Raw genomic sequence first — 25,651 nt, 5'->3', positions numbered from 1 at the left:
CGGCCCCTTGTCTCAGGAGGTGCTTAGGTTGTGTTTGGATGATTGTTAGTCGTTGGTAGCACTAGTGTACTAATGTTCTACTCATCTCTTTTTTATTATTTATTCATCCCTAAGAAATTGTTTAAGAGAAGGGACCCTTCACATTTTTTTCTCACTATTACCTAATTGAGGTCATTAAAGAGAATCGCTTGCAAGTCGGTAGGATGGCTTAGCAGATAAAGGCTCTTGCTGGGGAAGCCTGGAAACCTGAGTTTGATCCCTGAATTCCTGAAAAGGTGGAAGGCAAAAATGATTGCACAGAGTTGTCATCTGACCTTTCCATGTGTTCACTAGTATTCAACCTTCACCCACATCATGAACACCCCACACACAGAAAATAAAAAAATAAGACATTGGACAGTATTTAGAGAAACTTCTTGCTGCTCCAAAATGTCATGTCATTTTACTTTTCAGTCTCTTACAGACATAGTCTTACCCAGACTGCCAGTGTGGAGAATCAGCTTTGTTTTTAATCTTGTTCAGTTTTCAGTTACATTGTTCTTCTCTTTACAACATTTTTATTTAGTTTATTTTTTGATACAAATTCTCTCTACAGAGCCCTGGCTGTCCTGAGATTCCCTATGTATACCAGGCTGGCCTTGAGCCTACAGGGATATGCCTTCCTCCGCCTCCCAAGTGCTGGGGTTAAAGACTGTGCCCAGCTTCCCCAACAACAATTTTGAAACAATAACAAACTTGAAAAATGTTCCAAGTATGGTACACAGTTAATTGCTGCTTTACTTTGAACATTTTGAGAGGAAGCTGCTGACCTTATGCCCTGTCACTTGGAATGGTTTATTTACAATTTTATACAAGAATGTTATCCTACATAATGACAGTGCAGTTATCAAAATAGTAAATTCATGCTAACATAGAATTCCATTTAATTTTTGTTTGGATGACTATGTTATTAAAAAATGTCAAAAGAAGTTGGTACATTTAAGTGTTGCATTGTTTCATTATCTCTTTAGTCTCTTTCAATATGGAACAGTTCCCTCATCTTTTTCATGATCTTGTCACTTTTGATGACTACACATCACTTCATTAATTTATTTGTTTATTTTATATACCACTCAAAACCCCACTTCCTCTTCTCCCAGTCCCACTCTTTTACCCACTTTCCCCATATACCCCCCCAACAACCTACCCTGGCACATCAAGTTACATCAGGATTAAGTACCACCTCTTTCACTGAGGCAAGACAAGGCAGCCCTGCTAGGGAAGTAGGATCCAGAGGGAGGCAACAGAGTCCAAATGAGAAATAGCTCCTGCTCTAGTTGCTAGGGAACCCACTTGAGGAAAAGCAGCCCATCAGTTTCATATGTATAGAGGGGCTACGACTAGTCCAGGAATGTTCTCTTGTTAGAGGTTAAGTCTCTATGAGGCCCCATGGTCCCAGGTTACCTGGTTATGTAGGTCTTCTTGTGGTGTCCTATCCCTCCAGCTCCCTCAATCCTTCCTCTTCACTCTTCCACAAGAGTCCCCGAATTCTGCCTAATGTTTGTTTGGCTGTGGGTCTCTGCAACTGTTTCCATTTTCTGCTGGATGAAGCCTCTCAGATGACAGTTATGCTAGTCTCCTTCTACCAGCTAGCAGAGTATTATTAATGATGTCAGAAGTTGGGTCTCTCCCATGAGTTGGGTCTCAAGTTATGCCATTCATTGGATGACCATTTCCTCAATCTCTTTTCCATCTTTTATCGCTGCATATATTGTAGGCAGACAAACTTGGGCCGAGGTTTTGTGAGTTGGTTGGTGTCCTCCTCCCTCCACTGGCTACATGATGTGTCCACTTCAGTCCCATAATAATCCTGCTGCTAGGAGTCTCAGCCAGCATCACCCCCATATCTTACCAGTCACCTCCAAAATTCCAGGTCTTCATCTTGTCTCACAGATGCCCCAACACAAATTTTCCTTTTCTTCTAGCCCTCTCATCCCCACATTTCCTACACCTGAAACCCCCTCCTGTTCCTTTCTTTATCCCCTTCTCCTACCCAGTTCCTCTCTCCCTCCACTTCCCATGTCTGTAATGTCTATTTTATTTTCCCTTCTTAGTGGTAGTCAAATATCCTCTTTTGAACCCTTCTTGTTACTTAGTTTATTTGGGTCTGTGGGTTGTACCATGGTTATCCTTTACTATATGGCTAATACCCCAGGTTAGTTATTTTTGTAGAATGTCTTTCAGCTCTCTGTGCTCTCATGGATCATGGATCAATACATACACTTAGACAAGGGTATCACAACAGTGGCACACAGTGTCTTGTCAGGTGGTGCATACTTTCACCTTGATTACTTGTAATAAGTGTCTGCCGGATTTCCTACTGAAGAGTTAATACCCTGCGCCCCCATGAAAACCTTGACATTCTGTGTCTTGGTCCACATCAGAATGTTAATGCACTTGCTTACATCAATATGGATTCATGATTTATGTGCCTTCTGTAGTGGACTGTACTGTTATTGTTTGTTTTAGTTTGCTGGGGCAATGTGAGAAATGATTTATAAATAAAGGCTTTACTTTTCACAGTTGCAAACTCTGGAAAATCTAAAGTTAAATTATGAGGTCTAGTTGGGGGCATGCTTGTCTACAGTCCTTTTATCACTTCAAACTCAGTGTTATAAAGGGCTACTTGATTTTATAGGATCTCTTCAGTAAGGTTATGAACCTGTTATAAGGACTTCGGCTCCAAGACCTCCCAAAGATCTCATGCAGTTCTATTACTTTGGGTCTTTGGACTTCAATGTAGGAATTTTGGGAGGACATAGATATGCAGATCATTTTGATGTTTGAATTGTTTTGTCATTTGACCAATGAGAGCTTATATATCTGGCTTCCATGTCTTTTTTAAAAGAATTTTTATTACTTATACAGTGCTCTGCCTGCATATATGCCTGCAGGCCAGAAAGAGGGTAACAGATCTCATTATAGATGGGCTGGTTGTGAGCCACCATGTGGTTGCTGGAAATTGAATTCAGGACCTTTGGAAGAACAGCCAGTCCTCTTAACCTCTGAGCCATCTCTCCAACTCCTTCTTTGTCTTTTTGACATGTTCCATTTCCATCACTCTTTGAGCATCACTACTTTTGACCCAAGATATTTCTGGCATACATACACACCCATTTCTTCTCCTTTGTGGTATTAAGCCTCTGACATGTGGCCAATTACACACTAAGCAAGTGTGGCCCTGTAATCAATTATTCCTGTAGGGTTCCCTGCTTTCTCTCAGTGGAGTCTAATTCACACTTTCCCTTGTAGCTCAGGCTAACCCCAAATTTATGATGTAGTCAAGGATGGCCTTTGCCTTGAAATTCTCATCTTCCTGCTTATATCTCCAGTGCTATGATTATAGTTGTGCACCCTCAAGGCCAGTTTATGTTATCCTAGAAATGAAATCTGGGGCATACTACACGGTAAGCAAGCATTCTTATCAATAGAGCTGCATCTCCAGCCATAGCAATAACATTGTTTTTTATATTGGGATTTAAAATACAGTTTGTTCATTCATTCATCAGTTGGTGGATATTTATGTTTCCAGATTTTGGTTATTTGGAATAAAACAAATATTTGACAGGACTTTTGAATATTGGCATGTTTTTATTTTTCTTGGGTTAAAACAGAAAAATTCTTAGATCATGGGCAAGTATCTGCTTAAGTTTATATGAAACTGTCAACGGGTTGTCCCCTCTCACCCAGGAAGCCTCAGAGTTGATGCTTTGGCTTCAGCTGCCCCTCCACTCACCAATTTTGGCATTTCAGATCCTGTGCCCCTCAAATCTGGTGTGTGTTGATCACTACCAACTTGGATTACCCTCCTCTGCACTTTCTTATAATGAATCTTATAACGAATCCATGGAGCATTCACTCTCAAATTTCTCAGGGAACAAGAATAGGCCAAGAATCAATCTTCCTATATGTAAATGCAAGCCAATAATCAAGCATTTTATTTGAACAGTTTCCCACAATTTTTCTTCTATATCTTGTTCTTTTTATTTTAGTCTTTAATTGAAATAATAAGCAATAAACCTTACTTATGTAAATTTGATTATATCTTCATTTCCTGTGCAACAGTAATTGCTCTGTTACTTTTTTAATTCATTCTTACACAATTTTTAAAGACAAGAACAGAGTGCAGTAGTTCTGTAGCAAGGTGATATGTATGACAGCTACATAATCAATGTTCTTGCTGTGCAAACATGACAACATAAACTTGATTCTCATACCTCACAGAAATGTGAAAGATATGTGTTAAATGAGATGGCCTCTGCCTCCCACATGTGGCTCTCATTGCCGTGTGCAAAGACACCATGAGGTTAATTGGTAAAGAAGCTTAAGCATGTGTAAATGTTCAGTATTATGTACTGTGCTTTCACATAGAAGTGCACTAATGCTACAAAGTTTAGTGATGTATGAAAACACCTTAAGCAAAACTTTGCTATCTGCCTTCTGTTTGTGTTATAAAGGAGTTTATTACCTTGTGCAAAGACTCACTGTGGTCAATTGCTTTAAAAAGCTGTGTGATGGCAAGCTGAAATATTAGGAATAGATTTTAAGCATGTGGGATAGTGGTGAATGAATCCAGTACCCCTTGAATGAAGGGACTACAAGGTTTCCCTGAAGAAGGAGCCTGAAAAATCCCCTAAAAGTTTTATTTTTAGCCTTTCTGCAGTCCTTCCCCAGAAAGACCTACTACCTTTTACAAGAGTAATTTCACCCAAGGGTAAAGGAAAAAAAAATCAAACTTTCTTGTATCTGTTGTATGCTTGTTCTGAATTAATATGGATTCCTGGAGATACCAAGAAATATTGCAGCACTTCACATAAAGTAGGGGTCTCTGGAGGTCAGGTGTTTAATAGAGTTTTGGTCAATACCCAAATTAAAATAGGTCCAGTGATCCAATTATATTACCCAGTCTGAGAAGGTATAATGGGGGAAGATTACATAAAAGGTAGCAGAATTTTCACATTGGCACCTGTACCTTTGGAGGTGTTATGGGTTCAGGAATAGCCGCACACTAACCACTCAAACACCAAACTTAGACTGATGGAAGTTATTGAATGCTAAACAAAAATTGATCATTCAGGACCATAATCTGGAATCAGGAGCCAGAATATGATGCTGGTTTGTTTCTAAGTTAGGCTTTTTATTCATAAAAACATAATCAGGTAACAACCAGCTAACCAGGTGTATGAAAAAAGATTGAGCCATGGACATGGAAAATCTTTCCATTTCTTTTTTTTCTCATAGACTTAAAGTTCTTGTCATACACATCTTTCACTTGCTTGGTTAGAGTTAAAGCAAGATATTTTATTTTATGTGTGGCTATTGTGAAGGGTTTTGTTTATATGATTTCTTTCTCAGCCTATTAATTTTTTTGTATACAGGAGAACTACTGATTTTTTAATTTAATTTTGTATCACTTTGCTGAACATGTTCATCAGCTGTAGGAAATCTCTGGTAGGATTTTCAGGGGTCACTTGTGTATACTATCATATCATTTGTGAAAAATGATTGTTTGACTTCCTACTTACCAATTTGTATCCCATTAATCTCCTTTAGTTATGTTATTGCTTTAGCTAATTTTGTCTATAGAGCTGTCTTTTATGCATAAACTCTTTTAATAAGTTTTCTACCATAAAAGAATACTCCTCCTTTAATTTGGTACATACCTTTGCTGACTATAACGTCTTGACTAACAATTATGATGTTTTGGGAGTTATATTTTTTTCTGATCTTAAAATTTATGTCAAACAGTTTGGTATTATTCTAACAGGCTTGCAGCATGTGTAAGTTACTTGATCTTTGTCAATGCAACTTTTAATAACAGCTTTTAAAATTTTGTGTTTCTAATATTTTAACTATAATACATTGTTAAGGTTTGTGTGCCAATCTAGGAAACTGACCAGGAAGGATGCTTGAAAGGAAAAGAAATAGGGGAGGGAGCCCAGTATTTCTTCTCTAGAATTAGAGCCTGGCTACACTGCTGCTAAGGAGGAAACCTAAAACTGACCACTTCTTTTTTCCCTTACTAAAAAGCAGGAACTAGCCAAAAGTCCAAGGAGTTGTAAAAAGGGGGCTCTTTATTCTGAGATTAGCTTCTGTGCAGGAGCAGTTCTCTGCAGGTAGGTCCTGAATCTACTTACTTATTTGTGAATCATTAGGAAAAAAGAAAGTAAGAAAAAAAAACATTCATGCATACACACTCAGGGGAAGAGGTAGATGAATTTAAAATCTCAAAGATCAACGTTAACAAATTTTTACAAGTTTGCATATGACGATAATGTCACTTTTAGCAAGCATTTCCTTTGCAGAAACTGCAGCAGGTGGAGGCTGCCTGTTCCACAGTATCTGCCCCATACATACACATAGACAAACAGTCAGACATATAGACATGTACATATTCCTACACACATCCCATGGACCATATAAAAGAAGCTCCTCAAACATAAAGAATTGAGATACATTCATATAAAACATGTACAAGAAAGAGACAGATAGACATGTTTACATATCTACAACTTAAGGATGAAGCCAGTTCCAGTAGGCTTCAACCTAATGGGCTTCTACTCAATAGGTTTCCACCACCAGGCTTCAACCCTCATTTATTGTCTGGTTACAATTTTATACTTTTGAGACAAAGGATTTACCTCATAGTCAAAATGCTAACTAATCACAAACACAAATGAACTATAAAATACAACAGGTTATATATTTTAAAAGTAAACATTTTTATCTATGTATCCATTACATGCATTCATAGTGAGTTCAGAATGACAAAGGTTGACAATGGTCTAAAATTTCCAAGAATATATATCTTTTCAATTAGGACTGACCTGGCTACACATCTTGCAGCTATCATGACTTCAGGACAATAATTTTATCTGTCTTTCATTATAAAAGACAAAATGAATTTAACATGATGGTATATTATCCCATTAGTTGACAAGGTATAAGAAAATACAATAAAATAGTTTGTATTTGATGGCATCAAAATTTGTACTTAATTTAAACATTTCATTGTAGCCCCATTACATTTAGTGTTGTTCATGGGAAGTTTAAACCAACTTGCATGTGTGTGTGTGTGTGTGTGTGTGTGTGTGTGTATGTGTGTGTATTCATGGCATCATGTGGAATGTAGGCTATATGAGGTCACAAGTCTGTCTCATATCTGTCTCCTAGTGAGGCATCTGGAGATCCACAAAGTATTTATTGCAGCCATAAACTTGTTTTAGAAGTCCTTAAACCATTTAACTTTAAAATTGTTTGAACCAAATCAGGAATTTCTAATCATGAACTAATCCATCTGGACAGCAGTACATCTTCAATAAGGTCCTGTAGGAAGTTTGTTCAATCTGAGTGGGCAAATACCCAGAAAGTGATTGCTCACAATATACTAGATTTTTCAGAGACTCAGGAGTGCACAAATGACGGTGTTATCAGAGGTTGAAAGCAATTCTGGGGTTGCATCATAGTACAAACTGTGCAAAATACAAGATTACATTTCATAATGCTCTCATACCTACTGAACTTCCCAAATTTCTCTTGACATCATGTCAGAGACTTGAAGCTTTTCTGGGGGTGTGTCATATAGTACAGACCTGACAAAACACCAGATTACCTTCCAGAGGCCCACTTGCCTAAAGAGATTCTTTAACAGAATGGCTCCTGGCAAGACATCATGGAGAATTTGTTTTCTAGTCTTTTTGGTTGGTGTTCTGTTGTTCTCTCAAAACATGTTACATGACACTTTTATTAGCTTTTGGAAATTTTCTTTTGTATGTATTTATTTTTTATCAATTACATTTTAATCACTTTGTATCCCAGCTGTAGCCCTCTCCCTTATTCTCTCCCACCACTCCCATGTCATAGATTGACTTCCCTGTCTTTGTGTTAATCAAGTACATTGACCATACTTATAGTCATTCTTTTTAATTCCTTGGAATTTCTTCCCTATAATTTTTTTTTACATGGGGTCATTTACATGGGATCTGAAACTTGTGGAGATGACATATTACCTGGTGATTTTCTGTTTTTAAAATTAGTTATTTATTAGTTGAGACATTTCAGCATTGGGATTTTTCACATCATGAGTTAATTTGTTTGAAACATTTCTCTCAAAACACTTTTGATCTTTCACCAGAAGTGTTCACAGTGTTCAGACTGGGCAATTCATAGCAGTCTTTGGAACATTTGAACAATTTTACTATTTTATATGTGTTTTTGTGTATTCCCACATGTATGTCTGTGCACAACAGGCATGCCTTTTGCCTGCAGAGGCCAGAAATAGGTATGGGATTTCCTGAAAATCTACTTACAGAAAGTTGTGAGCCATCATGTCAATACTGGGAATAGATCCCAAGTGACTTTAAATGCTGAGCCAGCTCTCCAACAACAATGATAGTGAATTTATTTACTCTATCTGATCTTTGAGAATACAGCCTTGATTTGGCTATTCTTTTTCATGGCTACAGCACAATGCTTCTAACAGTTAGGATAAAGAATCTCCATAGTGTTTCCTCTGGCAGTGTGATGTGGTCCTGGGTCTTTAGTGTAGATATGGAAATTGGAGAATACTACTATGGCATCTTGCAGATATATGTGACTCTGGGTCGTGTGTGGTACATACAAATTAGCATAGTCATACAGGTTGAGAAAAAGGTATAGATTTAAACGTTCTAACTTTACTCTCATAACTGAAATACACAGATATGAAAGTAAGCATAGTGTTACCATAGTCTGCTCTCCTAGCTACCGATGAGAACATGGAGCTCAGCGTTGCACAGTTACACCTTAAAAGTCAGGAAAAGAGTCCATCTTTCACAATTGTTCTCACCTGTTTACTGACTAACTTATTTTTTTCTATGTTCATCTTTAAATACTTGTGAGAAACCAGTTTGCTGTACCTTCTGTTCTTCTTGGACTACGATATCTGTATCAACAATAAAGGGATTTTCATGATCACTCACTTCAGACATTGTAACAGTGATTTTTGTTAGGAAATCTCAAGAACAAAAAGATTAAATAAATGCCAAGTCCTCTTACCAGGACATTCCCTTGAGGAAAATGTTTAAGTCTTATGTGTTTAAGTCTCATGCTTATCCTACATCAATGCATCTTATTGAAGAAGTTGTCAATGAATTTCATATTCTACACATGCTCTAAGTGAGGATCATCTTTGAATTGATTGATTCATGGGTTTGCTCTATTACCAAGGATTGCACTGAACTGTGATTTACTGAGAAGCAAGTTTTCCTGTTCCTTTTCACTGTGTATTGTTTTATAAAAGATAAGTTTTATCTATTATATAGTCATTGCAAATTGTTAAACTGAAGCAGAAATAGAAGTCCTAACATGCTACAGTTTGTCCTGCTAGCATCTTATAGTAGTGCTTTGTTGTTATTTCATTTGATTTTTGTTCACTGTACTCACCCATCCTTTCATAGGGAAATCAGTTTACTTTAGGAAGCATCCTTTCATTGCCATGTTACAATGCACAGTACATTTGTTGCCCTAAACTTGAGTATATTAGGTGAAAGTACAAACTGTGATGCCTTTAAATTATTGTATGTTTTACAGAACTGAGAGAGCTATCTCATAAACCTAATGATTTCAAAGCATTGTAAGCAGTAGATGAACATACTGCTCTAGAGGCAGGGATGAATCACAAGGACTCCTTTACTCAGTGACTATCCCAGAATGAGAAAGTCGAGTAGTACTTAAGCAGTTTAAATCTCAGAATGTAAACAGGAGACTAGATTTGTGCACTGAAGTTAAGTGGATGATTTAGAAGTGAGGAAATCATCAGGACTATTGGCTTTTCCAAAGCAAGAAATAAACTGATTGTGTTGGGTGCAGACATCACAGTGTTTTGCAGATACAGATGTATGTATCATGAAGGAAATTTTGAAACACTTATAGTCAGTAGGAATAATCAGTTCCACAAGTTGTCTTTGGTTTGGAAAAGTATAGTCCATTTATTTTGCTGTGTTTGCACTGCCTGGGCATTTCAGGCCTTCCTCTGATGTAGGATGCCTTCACTGGCCAAAGTTGTCAAATGAAAACTTTCTTGCTTCAAACTTGGCCAAAAAAAAGTCCAATTAGGAAATTGATCCTTGAGTTCTTGCTGCCCATCTACTCTGCTGAAATCATGGTGCCTGTGGCTAGAGAAGATTCAAAACATATTTTCCAACTTGTTTTCAAGAACACAGGACCTCATAGGCAGAGCCTAAGGGAAGAGTTTCAGAAGTCTCAACAGCAGTGGAGAAGTTTCAGGAACAACATGGTGTGAATAGGGTGACTGCTGCACTCATTAACAAAGTCTAAATACTCATTTTGCCAAACACTTAGGCTGAATATATACCTTCTGGATGTAGTTAGAGCTCTGTCCACTAGTCTAATTGTTGGGCATATGCATGTGTTAGCAGAATGTTCTGGATTTTTATCATCGGGCTCCTGTATATACCAAGTTTTTTGTGTGACTTTACTGATAATGACTGCTATGTAACAGTCAAGGAAGATTTTCACCAAGAAGGAGATGTGACAGTTTGTATATTTTTTCCTCTTCATATTTATTACAGAACCAAAACTATTCTAAAGGAAATATCTTTCCATGATTTTCACATACAGTAAGTACAAGTATTCATTGTAATAATTTAGAACTCTTGTGAATTAAATGATTTATGGATTAAAACTTCCTTGTGTTTTTTTTCAAAATCACTCTTTTCTGATATAAAATATATTCTAATATATTTAATGTGTACTTTGTTTCCTCTTTCACATGAAAAGTGATAATTTTCATGTTATTCATTTCAGTTTCTTCATATGCTAATGGAATTTTATGATTTTTCTTTATCATACCGTCATGGCAAATGATTCAAATATTTTATTGGTGATATTGTTTCAGAGCATGAATAATTTTATCTCAGTATGATATCATACTTTTGGGCCTTTTTTCAGTACAGATACAGACCTGTAAGAAACCACTAAATGAGTGCCTAGAATGTTGCTAAAGTTTGTGATGTATAGCATCCAGGTGATTATAGTTTGATTTGCCCATTTATTATTTTTTTAATTTAATTTTAAAATTTATATTAATTACAGTTTGTATCCCAGCTGTAGCCCCTTCCTCATCTCCCCAATACCCCCACCTTCCCTCATCTTCTCTCATTCCCTTCTCCAAGTCCACTGATAGGGAAAGTCCTCCTCCTCTTCTATATGACTCTAGCCTATCAGGTCTCATCAGGACTGACTACATTGTCTTCCTCTGTGGCCTGGTAAGGCTGCACACAATCTCCTCAGGGGGAGGTCATCAAAGAGCCAGCCACTGAGTTCATGTCAGAGACATTCCCTGAACTCACATGGAGACTGAGCTGCCATGGGCTACATCTGTGAAGGGATTCTTGGTTGTCTCCATGCATGGTCCTTGGATGGAGTATCAGTCTCAGAAAAGACCCCTAGGCCTGGATCTCTTGGTTCTGTTGCTCTGCTTGTGGAGCCCCTGTCCCCTCCAGGACTTTCTATCTCCCCCTTTTTTCATAAGATTCCCTGCACTCTGCCCAAAATTTGTCTATGAGCCTCAGCATCTGCTTTGATACTCTGCTGGGTAGAGTCTTTCAGAGTCCCTCTGTGGTAGACTCCTGTCCTGTTTCTTGTTTTCTCCCTCTTCAGATATCTGTCCAGTTTGCCTTTCTGAGTGAGGATTGATCATCTTATCCTGGGCCCTCCTTCTTGCTTAGCTTCTTTATGTGTACAGATTTTAGAGGTAATTCTCTGCATTTTTGCTGGGCAAGGTACCAGACTTAAGTGACGAAAACAATAAAGAAAATTTAGATTGAGTTAGTGTGGTACTCTCCCTTCTTCACAGCACTGGGTAAGGAGTGACAGAAAGAATCTTAGTGATTTCAAGTCCACAGTGAGTTCCAGGCCAACAACTGCTACATGACCACACTCTGTCGCAACAAATTAAATAAGTCAGTCAGTCGGTGAATAGTTAAAGAAATGATTAATAGATACTGAAATAATGTGGACAGCTTGGACTGACCATGGATTTCCTTTCTCCCTTACATTCATAGTTATTGACACTAAAGAACCTGTACATGCACAGAGATTCACATCTATACTAGGGATGCACACAGCTCAGGAATATACAAAAAGTTAAAATAAATTTAAATGTGGATTCATATGAACTATTCTCGACAAGAAGATGCCTGGGAGTTCGACACCATCCTGGTCTGCATAATGTGCTCCAGGCCATCCTATTCTAAAAATATCATAGAAATTACATCTATGGCAATAAATGATTTGAATTAACTTTGTGTAATACTTTTAATAAGTTATTGTCACAGAAAACTAAGTGATTGGATCAAGACACACTGAAATTTCATAATTATAGAGGCTGAAGGGCCAAGTTTCAGACACTAAAAGTTCTGATGTTTAGTCAGAACCCAATTTCTTATTCATAGACAGTTTATTTTTCTCCACATAAAAGGTAAACAAAGCTGTATAATAAATTACATTTTCTGAGACCATAACTATTGAACGTTAATACTGTAGCATATTGCCTAATCGTATTTCCTTAAAATACCTAATTTAATTGTAGTCATTCATGAAAATATATTTAAAAAATTATTTTATAGAAACATTGGCATTTGAATTATAAAAGCCATTGAACTTAATAGGACAGTTTATGGTCTATGTTAGCTTCCTGTATATTTTTTTCAGGTATCAGCTTAAGAACTACCAGTTCATTCTGGCCTTGGTATTTGCCATTGAAGAGATCAACAGAAAACCTAATCTTCTACCAAACACAACTCTGGGCTTTGATCTCTATAATGTTGCACATTATGAAAGAAATATCCTTCTTGCTCCCTTTGTTTGGCTCACAAATTTGAGGCAACCTCTAGCTAATTACAACTGTGGGTTGAAGAGAATGTCACCTGCTGCACTCATAGGAACATCATGGACAATATCTTCCCAACTTGGGAAACTGCTAAACCTTTATAGAATACCTCAGGTGAGGGCTGGAGTGTTGGATCTAGGAGTCAAGAATAATTTTGACATTACTGAATGTCTGAAAAAGTGATACAGGGGCACTTGGATAAATGATCTATAAAGGAAAGTATGATGGTACTTGATGATCCACATTTCCATTACTTGAAATACAAAGGAAGAAGAGGTGGATGACCTTACTGAAACTGGAGATCTGTCACTAATATTTTTATTTTTTTATTTTTAGAAAAGTCTCCTTTGGGTTTGCCTTTTAAATATGACAGAACAATCTTCATCCTGAGTGATTACATCTGTTGATTCAGGACTGAGTCTCTGTTTGATGTCAACCTTCTTCCTCTTGTTTTCATTTTTTCCCTTCCAGCTCACATTTGGGCCTTTTGATTCTACCTTATATGACTGAAGTCAGTTTAATTCTCTATATCAGATAGCCCCCAAGGACACATTTCTGTCACTTGCCATAGTTTCTTTGATGGCTTCATTTTCAGCTGGTCCTGGGTTGGTCTGATCCTCCCAGATGAGCACAGAGAGAATCAGATTCTGTCAGACTTGAGAGAAGATATGGAGAGTAATAGCATCTGCATAGCCTATTTGAAAATGCTCCCTGGTTCCTGGAATTCATATTCCAGTACATTATGAAAGGATCTGGTAAAGATTCATGAATCATCAGCTAGTGTGATAGTTATTTATGGGGACATTGTTTCTTTGCAAAGTTTAATGCGACATATTGAGCAACTTTTAGTGACATGGAAAGTCTGGATATTGAACTCTCAATGGAATGTTGATAACATTGCTGATTATTTCATGGTAGAGTCATTTCATGGAATCCTCACTTTTTCACACCACCATGAAGTGATGGTTGACCAAATTTTATTCCTACAGTTACTCCCTACAAATACCCAGAAGACACTTACCTTCCTAAGTTTTGGTTTTTGTTCTTCAAGTGCTCATTTTCTGAGTCTGATTGTCAACTTTTGGAAAACTGCCAACCCAATGCTTCTTTGGAGTTACTGTCCAGACACCTTTTTGACCCATCCATGAGTGAAGAGAGCTACAATATATACAATGCTTTGTATGCTATGGCCTTCAGCCTCCATGAGATGAACCTCCAACAAATACAGAAACAGCCATATGCTAATGGAGAAAGAAAGGAATTCTTCCCCTGGCAGGTAATATCCCTTCCTATGTATGGTAATAGCAGCAATGTGATGTTTTTTATTATTTCCTTAGGCATTCAAATTTAGTATCATAGGTTTTTAGAATATGTTAACAAGAAAGGATATAGTCTTCATATCAAATGTAGGAGCAGTTGTTCCTTAAGGGTTAAAATGCTTCTGACCACTACCATAGGGTTATGATGTTAAGGATGAATTTATACAGTACTGTCAATTTCAGGGCCCTCATTTTGAGGATGGGAACTTTGAATATATTCTGAAAGTGCCTATGCCTAACTTTCCAAAGCAATTTGAATAAACAGAGTCTGCATAATTTAGTGCCTTGCTGACTTAGCTGTGCTTCAAGGATTTATGTTGAAGAGAATGTGGTTTTCAAAAAAAATTTAAATGTATTTATTTTCAGTGTTAATTTTCTTTTTTATTAATTCATTTTTGATTAGTTTGTTCACTTTGTGTCCCAGATATAGCCCCTTCCCTCATCGCCTCCCAATCTTACCCTCCCACCCATCTTCTCTTCCCAAGTCCACTGACAGGGGAGATCATCCGCCTATTCCATCTGATCCTAGCATATCAGGTATCATCAGGACTGGCTGCATTGTTTTCCTCTGTGGCCTGGTAAGGCTGCTCACACCTCGGGTGAGTTGATCAGAAAACCAGCCACTAAGGTCATGTCAGAGACAGTGCCTATTCCCATTACTAGGAATCCCACTGGAAGACTGAGCTTCAATGGGCTACATTTGTGCACAGTTTCTCAGTTATCTCCATGCATGGTCCTTGGTTTGGAATATCAGTCTCAGGGAACAAAAAGTTTGCCCATTTTTTTTTTTTGGTTCCTTTGCTCTCCTTGTGGAGCTCCTGTCCCCTCCAGGCCTTTCTATCTCCCCCTTATTACATAAGATTCCCTGTACTCTGCCCAAAGTTAGGCTATGAGTTTCAGCACCTGTTTTGATACCTTGCTGGGTAGAGTCATTCAGAGGCCCTCTGTGGTAGGGTCCGGTCCTGTTTCAGATGTCTGTCCAGTTTCCTTTCTGAGTGAGGATTGATCATCTTACCGAGGGTCCCGCTTCTTGCTTAGCTTCTTTAGGTGTACAGAGTTTAATATGTTTATCCTATATTCTGTGCTTAATATCCACTTATAAGTGAGTATTTACCACGTGTGTCCTTCTGCTTCTGGGAAACTCACTCAGGATGATTTTTTTCTACTTCCCACCATTTGCCTGCAAATTCCATGATTTCCTTATTTTTAAATGCTGAGTATTATTACATTGTATAAATGAACCACAATTTCTGTATTCATTCCTCCATTGAGGGACATCTGGGTTGTTTCCAGATTCTGACTATTACGAATAAAGCTGCTACGAATATGGTTAAACAAATGTCCTTGTAATCTTGAGCATATTTTGGATATGTGCCTATGAGTGGTATAGCTAGATCTTTAGGAAGGGCTATTCCTAAATGTTGGGGAAAGTGCCAAACGGATTCCAAAGTGGTTGTACAAGTTTACATTCCCACCAGCAGTGGAGGAGGGTCCCTCTTTCTCCACAGTTCTCCAGCATATATTGTTGGTTGCATTTTTGATCTTTGCTATTCTGATCTGTGTAAGGTGAAATCTCATGGCTGTTTTGATTTGCATTTCCTTGATAAAGATATTGTGTGTTTCTCTGCCATTCTATTTTCCTCTACAGAGAATTTTTCTGTTTAGCTCTGTACCCCATTTTTAAATTAGATTACTTGATTTGTTGCTTTTTAATTTCTTGAGTTCTTTAAATATTCTGGATATTAGCCCTCTGTCAGATATACAGTTGGTAAGGATCCTTTCCCAGGGTGTAGGCTGTCATTTAATTATGATGATAGTGTCCTATGCTTTTCAGAAGCTTTTCAGTTTCTGAGGTCCCATTTATTGATTGTTAATCTTAGAGCCTGTGCTGTTGGTGTTCTGTTCAGGAAGTTTTATCCTGTGTCTATGAGGTCAAGGGTCTTACCCATTTTTCTTCTAACCAATTTAGTGTATCTGGTTTTATGTTTATGTTATGTTATGTTTGGACTTTAGTTTTGTGCAGGGTGATCAATATGTATCTATTTGCAATGTTCTACATGTAGACATCAATTTAGACCTGCCAAGATGCTGTCTTTTTTCCATTGTATGGTTTTGGCTTCTTTGTAAAAATTCAAGTATCTGTAGGCATATGGGTTTATTTCTGGTTTTTCTAATTCCATTGACCCACCATGTTGTTTCTATGCCAGTACCATGCAGTTTTTATTACTATTGCTCTGTAGTACAGCTTGAAATCAGGGATGGAGTTACCACCAGATGATTTGTTGCTGTACAGAATTGTTTTAGCAATTCTGTTTTTTTTCTCTTATGAAACTGACAATTGTAATTTCAAGGTCTGTAAATAATTGTTTAGGTATTTTGATGGAAACTGTATAGAATCTGTAGATTGCTTTTGTCAGAATGGCCATTTTCACAGTGTTAATCCTATGGATCAATGAGCATGGGAGAACATTCCATCTTCTGATACCTTCTTTAATTTCTTTCTTCAGAGAGTTGAAGCTCCCCCCTTCCTGCAGGTCTTTCACTTGCTTGGTGAGAGTCATACCATACTTTATGTTATTAATGCCTATTGTGAAGGGTGTGGATTCCATAATTTCTTTCTTATCCCTTTTGTCTTTCATATACAGTAGGGCTATGGGTAGGGGGTTAATTTTGTATACAGCCACTTTGCTGAAGGTGTTTATCAGCTTAAGGAGTTCTCTGGATCAATGTCCACTATCAATTTTGGGTGTCGCTCATGTCCACTATCATAACATGTGCAAATAGTAATGCTTTGACTTCTTCCTTTCCAATTTATATCCCCTTGATCTCCTTTAGTTGTCTTATTGCTCTAACTAGGATGCCAGGTACTCTGCTTAAGAGCTATGAAGAGAGTGGGCAGCCTTGCCTTGTCCATGATTTCAGTGGGATTGATTTAAGATTCTTTCCATTTATTTTTATGTCGGCTATAGGATTCCTGTATATTGTCTTTATTATGTTTAGGTATGTGCCTTGTATCCCTGATCTTTCCAAGACTTTGAACCTGAGTAAGGGTTGGATTTGGTCAAATGCTTCTTCAGCATCTAAGGAGATTATCATTTTCTCTTTTACTTTCAGTTTTTTTATGGTGGATTATACTGATGGATTTCCATATATTGAACCACCCCTGCATGACCAGGATGAAGCCTAGTTGGTCATGGTGGATGATATCTTTTATGTGTTCTTAGATTCGGTTTGCAAGTATTTTATTGAGTATTTTTCCATCAATGTTTATAAAAGAGATATTCTTTTGTTGGGTCTTTGTGTGGTTTAGGTAACAAGGTAACTGTGGCTTCAAAGAATGAGTTTGGTTGTGTTTCTTTTTTTTTGGAAAAATCTTTTTTTTAATTTTTTATTATTAGTTACATTTTATTCTGTATCCCACTCCCTCATTCCCTCCCAATCTCACCCTTCCACCATCATCTTGTCCCTGCCCCTTTCCAAGTCCACTGATAGGGGGGACCTCCTCCCCTTTCATCTGACCCTGTTTTATCAGGTTTCTTCAGGACTGGCTGCAAAGCCCTCCTCTGTGGCCTAGCAGGACTGCTCCTCCCTTGGGGAGTGGGGAGGTCAAAGAGCCTGCCATTGAGTTCCTGTCAGTCCCTGTTCCCCTTACTATGGGAAAAAAATTGGTTACTGAGCTACCACAGGCTATATCCGAGCAGAGCTTCTAGGTTATATCCATACATGGTCCTTGGTGGAGTATCAGTCTCAGAAAAGAGCCCTGTGCCCACATATATTTGGTTCTTGTGGAGCTCCTATCCCTTCCACCTCATACTAACTCAACATAAAACCAGATACTCTAAATTGGTTAGAAGAAAAGTGGGGTAGTGTTTCTTCTGTTTCTATTTTGTAGAATCGTTTGAAGAGAATTCAACTTAGCTCTTCTTTGAAGGTTGGTAGAATTCTGTGCCAAAACCATCTGGCCTTGCTATTTTTTGTTTTGTTTTGTTTTGTTTTGTTTTGTTTTGTTTGAAGGGAGACTTGATGACTGCTTCTATTTCCTTCAGGGATATAGGACTATTTAATCTATTAACATGATCTTGATTTAATTTTGGTAAATTTTAGTATATTTCAATTCAAGTACTTTTTATTTAATCAGCCACATTGACACCTCCTTTAAGATGCTCTTTATTATTATGACTTAAAAACACTGAGTTTTATGTACTTCTTTGTAAAGAAATTTTTTTGATATTTTAGATGTACATCAAACTATGTTTCTACATCTCTTTCAGTTCCTTCCTTTCCTAAATAACTTCCTCCTGAAAAATCATGTGAGAGATCACATAGTAATGAATGGCCAAAACTACTTAGATATAAAGTATGATATTCTCAATTTTTGGAATTTTCCAAAGGGTCTTGGATTAAAGGTGAAAGTAGGAACCTTTTCTTCAGATGCTCCCCTTGGTCAACAGTTGTCTTTATCTGAGCAGATGATTCAATGGCCTACAATATTTGCAAAGGTGAGTCCTGACTTATCTCACTTTGACCTTTAAGAAAAACAAAAATAGTGTTCAAAATGTAATGATACTCTGACACTTATTAAGCACCAGTCAATATTCAGCAACCAATAAGGAACTTCACATAAAAAGAGCCAAAACAGACTGTTTTCTCATTTCCTGACTTTGACAATGGAAACGTTTATTTTTATATCTTCTTAATGTCCACATATTTCTTAGGAATAGAGTGTCGGTTAGGTTTCTGTTATTACCTCAAAACATTGATAGGTTTATTTTGTCACCCATGCTTAAATATTTCAGAGAGAGGTAAAGAGGTATTTTCTGTCAGCCTCTAAAAAAGGTAGAATAGCATGGTACACCACAGAGGAAGACAATGCCACCAGTCCTGATGAGATCTAATAGGTTAGGGTCAGATGGAAGTGAACGATGAAATCCCCTATGAGTTGACTAGGGGAGAGGCCTACAGAGAGAAGAGGGAAGGTGGGTGGAACTGAAAGATGAGCGAGGCAGCCAAAGCCATCATACAAATTGAATGAATTGTTATAAATGTTGATAATATAATAAAGGAAAAAGTAACAAAAAGAAATAAACTAAGTAAAACACACACACACACACACACACATCCCATCTCCTTTTCATTCTGTCTGTGACAGTAGCTAATGAAATACTGACTCCCATTGTGTATTGGTTTTATTCAGCTCCAAGTAAATGCTTCCCTACAAGTCCTCACAGAAATTCCCAAAGACCAGTTGCCATGATGAACCCAAGCCCTGTAGAGTTGTCTATCAACATTCACAACCACACTGGATTTTAAAGCTTCCCCTAGTGTCCAGTAAGTATAAAGACAGTTTGACTCTGAAGTCATACCATGATCTTATAGAACACTTTAATGAAAACAGCATCATGTATTGGACCAAGATTTAAATATGTGGGTTGTATGACCCAAAATGTTCTAAATTTAGCAATACCAAAACCTATTTTTTTCAATTATCTTTCATTGTAAGCATTTCCAGACGATACTTAATAATATGTCACCTCACTCAAATTTTTAACATAAATCCAAACATTTGTTAATAGCTTTCATTTCTCTTAGATTCCTCAGTCTGTGTGCAGTGAGAGCTGTAGGCCTGGATTCGGGAAGTCTGCACAGGAAGGCAAGGCTGTCTGCTGCTTTGATTGCACTGCTTGTGCAGACAATGAGATTTCCAATGAGACACTAAATATAGGGTGACAGAGAACTTTCTAACTTTTCCACAGAAGTCTGGAATAACTAAGCAAAAGGAAAAGGACTGGAGAGAAGAGATAAGACTTTTGTTTCTTAATTAGAAATTTAAAGTGTTCCAAGAGGAAGTAAGAGTCAAAGACACATTCATCCTCATGTCAGAACTCTCATAAAAATACTAAGCTAATAGCTAAAATATATTTGCAAAGGACCTGGTGAATCTTCAGAAAAACATTATTAGATTTCCATTATCAGTAAAGAAAAAAAACAATATATAAAAATAGAAATTTGATTCTCCTGACAATAAACTTGATGTTTAATTCTAAATGTAAAACAGAGGAAATTTGATGAGGTGATAGTTTTTTTTAATACACACAAAAAAGTTCAAGGTAATAGAATAATTTCATTACAAATCAAGGTTGCATGTTTTGTTTATTTATTGTATTTTGACATATATTCTTTTTTCTCTTTAAAAAATATTTATTTATTATTAATCACAGTTAATTCACTTTGTATCCCAGCTGTAGCCACCTCCACTGTAACCTCACACACCCACCCTCCCTCATCTCCTCCCATGTCCCTCTTCTAATCCACTGATAGAGGAGGTCCTCTTCCCATTCCTTCTGACTGTAGACCATCACATCTCATCAAGACTGGCTGCATTATTTTCCTCTGTGGCCTGGAATGGCTGCACCCACCAGGGGTAGTTGGCCACTGGCTTCATGTCAGATAGAGTCCCTGTTCCCCATACTAGGGTACCCACATAGAAACTGGGCAGCCTATGTGCTTCATTTCTGCAAAGGTGGGTCTAGGTTATATGTTTTTTTAAAATTCAAGACAAAATTCACAAATATTAGGAGCAGAGTATTGAAAACTTTATTGAATACCTAGAAATATTTCAAAAATTTTCTACCTATAGGTTAATAATAATGCTAGAGCTAAAAGTAACAATGTATTACTAGTGGAGGATTAGTATGAACCAATTTGTGTACCCTAGAGATTTTATGGAAATAAATAAATATGGGTTCCAAGTCTTAGAATACTATATAAGAAATTAATTTCAAAGATTATCGTTCATATTGGACAGAATATATACCCAGAAATTAGTGATTAGTTTATAAAATGATGTCTGAATGAAATTAGGACTATGCAATTATTTCTGGAAATTTATGACATATAAAATAGATGCAACAGAGATACAAATTCAGGCTAAACATATAAATACAAAGGAAAATCTTTGGGATTATTTGATTTTTGTTTCCATAGGCAAAAATGGCTGTATAGATTTGAAATGATTCACAGACTACTTAACATTTGTTTCTGAAACTAAAGGTAGGTGAGTCAGGAAGCATTTTTTTCAATGCAGTTTATTCAGAAACCTTGAACAATCCTTGGACCCTGGGGAAAGCCAGCCCACAGCTTAAATAGCCTCTGGGTAGCCAACCCAGGCGTGCCACGTGGGCAATTCAGATAGGTCCACATACATGGAAGCAAGCCAGATCCTCAGCCTTAGCCAAATGTGGAATTGTTCGTGACAGAGAGCACTCACCATCGGGAAGGTGAAGGCGGAAACCAGCTCCATCTTTAAGGCATAGCATTCCGCAGCTCTCTACAGTTCTCCCTTTTTGTTTTAGATGCATCAGGCAAGAGTAGAGGTCTGATCTCTGATATTAGAAATAAATTGGGACTTTGTACCGATGTTCGTTTAGATGTCATCCACCTAAAGAGCATCAGACCCATCTGATGCCTTTTTCTCAGAGGCGGGACCTGGGGCATCAACCCGCATGCAACCAGACATGCTCTTCTCTGGGTCCAAAGTGGCTGACCCTGAGTGCAGTGCTTAGCCTCACATCCTGAGCGTAACATTTTAGCTTTTTATGGTATCCAACCATGCTTGGGGAAAATGTCCTGCTTCAATGGCTGTAAAGGCCTGAATGATCAAGGCTGCATCACACTGTTGTGAGACTCTAATCTTGCATATAGACCACAGGCAAACCAGGGAGACCAACACCAGAAGGCCTGCTAACGCTCCCATGCCCGCCCATTCCTTCAGATGATTCATGGCTGCAGCAATCCATGATGATAATCCTGTGCCTAGTCCTGCGTCCACTCTGGTAGAATTTACTGTGACAATGGCCACTCTCAGCTGCTCCATCGTAGTATCGAATTCTCCAGTCCAATTACCTAAAATATAGCTCGACAATTGTTTAGACAGATTTGCAGCACAGGAAAAATTCTCATGTTATATGCTAGTGACTCAAAGTCCAGCATATTTTCATTGACAGCCAAGTTGAGCGATTTGCCATAGGGTATCAATCAGGAAGCATTTTAATGACCTGGGGCTGAGGAATAACTTAGGGGGAAAGGGTACACCTGAGGAGTCATTTACAGTTCCTTTCACTTATCAACAGATACGGTCCAATGTGTGATTTGCCCAGAAAGTCACTATGCAAACTCAGAGAAGAACCACTGCCTCCAGAAATCTGAGGGCTTTTTATCCTATGAAGACCCTTTGGGGATGGCTCTCACCACCACAGCACTGTGCTTCTCTGCACTCACAGCAGTGGTTCTTATTGTCTTTGTGAATCACAAAGACACACCCATTGTCAAGGGCAATAATAAGGCTCTCAGCTATACCCTGCTATTGACACCCATCATCTGCTTCCTCAGTTCCTTGCTCTTCATTGGTCAGCCCAACACAGCCACCTGCATCTTGCAGCAGACAGAATTTGGAATTTTGTTCACTGTGGCTCTCTCCACAGTGTTGGCCAAAGTTATCACAGTGGTTATTGCATTCAAGGTCACTGTTGCAGCTAGATTGGTGAGGTGGTTAATGGTATCAAGGGCACCTAACTTCATCATTCCCATCTGCACACTGATCCAACATGTTCTCTGTGGAATCTGGGTGTTTACCTTTCCACCCTTCATTGATCATGATGCTCATGCTGAACGTGGCCACATCATCATTGTGTGCAACAAAGGATCAGCAGTTTCCTTCCACTGTGTCCTGGGATACCTCTGCTCCTTGGCAACTTGGGAGCTACACCATGGCCTTCTTGTCCAGAAATTTGCCTGACACAGTCAATGAAGCCAAGTTCCTGCTATTCAGTGCCCTAACCTGTGGGGCTTCAATGGGGTTCCTAAGGTGAAGAGATTGGAAGGAATGGGGGGTTAGGGACAAGAGACACATGAATGAAAGCCAAGTCTGATCAAGGCTTTCGTTTATTAGAAATTTTTACCCAACTTATATAGGGAGAAGGCAGAAAAGGGGAAGGTTAATCTGCTGCAGGAAATAGGAAGAGTGTTTTCATGAGTTAAATATTGTACCTGCAAGATACCGTAAGGATGTTTTCTTAAGATATCTTACGGATGCTCTAACAAAGGATGTCCTCACAATCTATCACCCATGATTTAGGGTCTAGATAACTCTTTCACTACATAGCTTTAGGTCTCCACTAAATGACCTTTGCTCTCTACTTGGCTTTGGCTTCAGTAACTAACTTTGTCTCCAGTAGATAGCTTTGACTTTGGCTGCCGCAGATAGCCTTGGCTCACTAATTGACTTTGGCTTCCATAGATACCTTTGTCTTCACTATATAGCTTTGGCTTTGGCTTCCGTAGATAGCTTTGGCTCCTGGCAATTCAGCATGGATGAGTTCTTCTGTGTGTGGGTCACCTTCCTCCCTGTCTACCACAGCACAAAGGGGAAGGTCATGGTGGCTAAGGAAGTCTTCTCTATCTTGGCTTCCAGTGCATTTCTGCTTGGTTTCATCTTTGCCCCCAAGTGCTACATCATTTTGTTAAGACCAGATAAGAACTCCTGTCTTGACATCAGGCACAAAACTCATTCAAGAAGGAAGTCAGTTAAATTTTAGTTAAAAACTAAAATTGATCTATGCTAGTAAATTAAATACAATGACTGAAACCACTGCCACACCTTTTCATATCAGTTATTTAGGTATATTATGATGAGAGTATGATGGCTCAAAATTCTTCATTTAATTTTACTGACGTCTTTTTGAAGTGGAACAGTTATTTTTATCTCATGTTTAGAAATTATGTTTTACACTATTACTGTAATGAAATTTTTGTTTCATTTTGTTTTTTGGCTTGAAGCCTCACAAATAGAGCAGTGTGGACTAAGCTCATGGATATCTGATTTCCTTTGCATGCAAAGTGCTTGTGTTGAAGATGTGTCACCATGTTTCCAGTATTTATTTGATCCATCTTTGATTAAGCAAAAAAACCATTAAATTTCATATAAATCATTTCAATTTTGAAATCCAGAAGATTCTATTAGATTCTGCCACATAAATTGAACTTTATCAATTTCAGTGATTTACAGAATAAATTTCATTGTTTAGCATGACAGTAAAAAATCGTATTTTCTTAAAATTATTATTTTAATTAATTAGTTTATTCACTTTGTATTCGCCTATAGCTTCCTCTCTCTTCTCGTCCTAATCCCACCCTCCCTTCCCCTTCTCCACCCATGCCTCTCCCCCAGTCCACTGATAGGGGAGGTCTTCCTCCCCTTCCTTCTGATCCTAGTCTATCAGGTCTCATCAGGAGTGGCTGCATTGTCTGCCACTGTGGCCTGGTAAGGTTCCTCTCCCCTCAGGGGGAAGTGATCAGAGAGCAGGTGGTCAGAGACAGTCCTTGTTCCCATTACTATGGAACCCACTTGGACACTGAAATGCCATGGGCTGCATCTGTGCAGTGGTTCTAGATTATCTCCAGGAATGGTCCTTGGTTGGAGTATCAGTCTCAGAAAAGACACCTGTGCTGATTTTTTGGTTCTGTTGCTCTCCTTGTGGAGCACCTGTCCTCTCCATGTCTTACTATTTCCCATTTCTTTTATAACATTCTCTGCACTAAAAAAAGTTTGGCTAAAAGTCTCAGCATCTCCTTTGTTACCCTGCAGGGTAGAGTCTTTCAGAGGCCCTCTGTGGTAGGCTCCTGTCCTGTTCCCTGTTTTCTACTTCTTCTGATGTCCAACCTCTTTGCCTTTCTGAATGGGGATTGAGCAACTTAGCCAGATCCTCTTTCTTGATTAGTTTCTTTAGGTGCACATATTTTAGCATGTTTATCCTATATTATATGTCTAATATCTAAATGAGTGAGTAGATACCCTGTGTGTCTTTCTGCTTTTGGAAAGACATACCTCACTCAGGATGATCTTTTCCAGTTTCCAGCATTTACCTGCAAATTTCATGATTTGTTTTTTATTACTGAATAATATTCCATTATGTATATGTACCACAATTTCTATATCCATTTCTCAGTTGAGGGGCATCTGGGTTGTTTCCAGCTTCTGACTATTACAAATAAAGCTGCTACAAACATGGTTGAGAAAATGTCCTTGTTGTATACTTGAGCATCTTTTGGATATATGCTTAGGAGTGGTACAGCTGAATCTTGAGGAAGCACTATTCCTAATTGTCTGAGAAAGTGCCAGATTGATTTCCAATGTGATGTACAAGTTTACATTCCCACCAGGAGTAGAGGAATGTTCCTCTTTCTCAACATCCTCTTCAGCATGTATTGTCACTTGAGCTTTAGATCTTAGCTCTTCTGATGGGTGTAAGGTGAAATATCATGGATGTTTTGATTTGCATTTCCCAGATGACTAAGGGCATTGAGCATTTGTGTATTTCTCTGTCTTTCCTCTATTGAGAATTCT

General features: G+C 38.1%; 1 protein-coding gene across 1 annotated transcript; it reads left to right on the top strand.

The window, feature by feature from the left end:
* The first annotated feature begins 10,458 nt into the window (after window positions 1–10,458).
* On the top strand, window positions 10,459–23,843 carry LOC110542254 (vomeronasal type-2 receptor 116-like). The gene is given in 10 exon segments (XM_060376247.1): window positions 10,459–10,658; window positions 12,754–13,045; window positions 13,403–13,519; window positions 13,522–13,900; window positions 13,903–14,207; window positions 18,522–18,749; window positions 19,840–19,958; window positions 22,375–22,999; window positions 23,001–23,076; window positions 23,590–23,843. Coding segments are annotated over 10 exon segments (2,595 nt in total).
* The last annotated feature ends 1,808 nt before the right edge of the window (window positions 23,844–25,651 follow it).

The sequence above is a fragment of the Meriones unguiculatus genome (assembly GCF_030254825.1).
Source record: "Meriones unguiculatus strain TT.TT164.6M chromosome 13 unlocalized genomic scaffold, Bangor_MerUng_6.1 Chr13_unordered_Scaffold_34, whole genome shotgun sequence".
Taxonomy (NCBI): Eukaryota; Metazoa; Chordata; class Mammalia; order Rodentia; family Muridae; genus Meriones; species Meriones unguiculatus.
The sequence above is the reverse complement of the archived record's forward strand: the minus strand, read 5'-3'. Positions and strand labels throughout refer to the sequence as shown.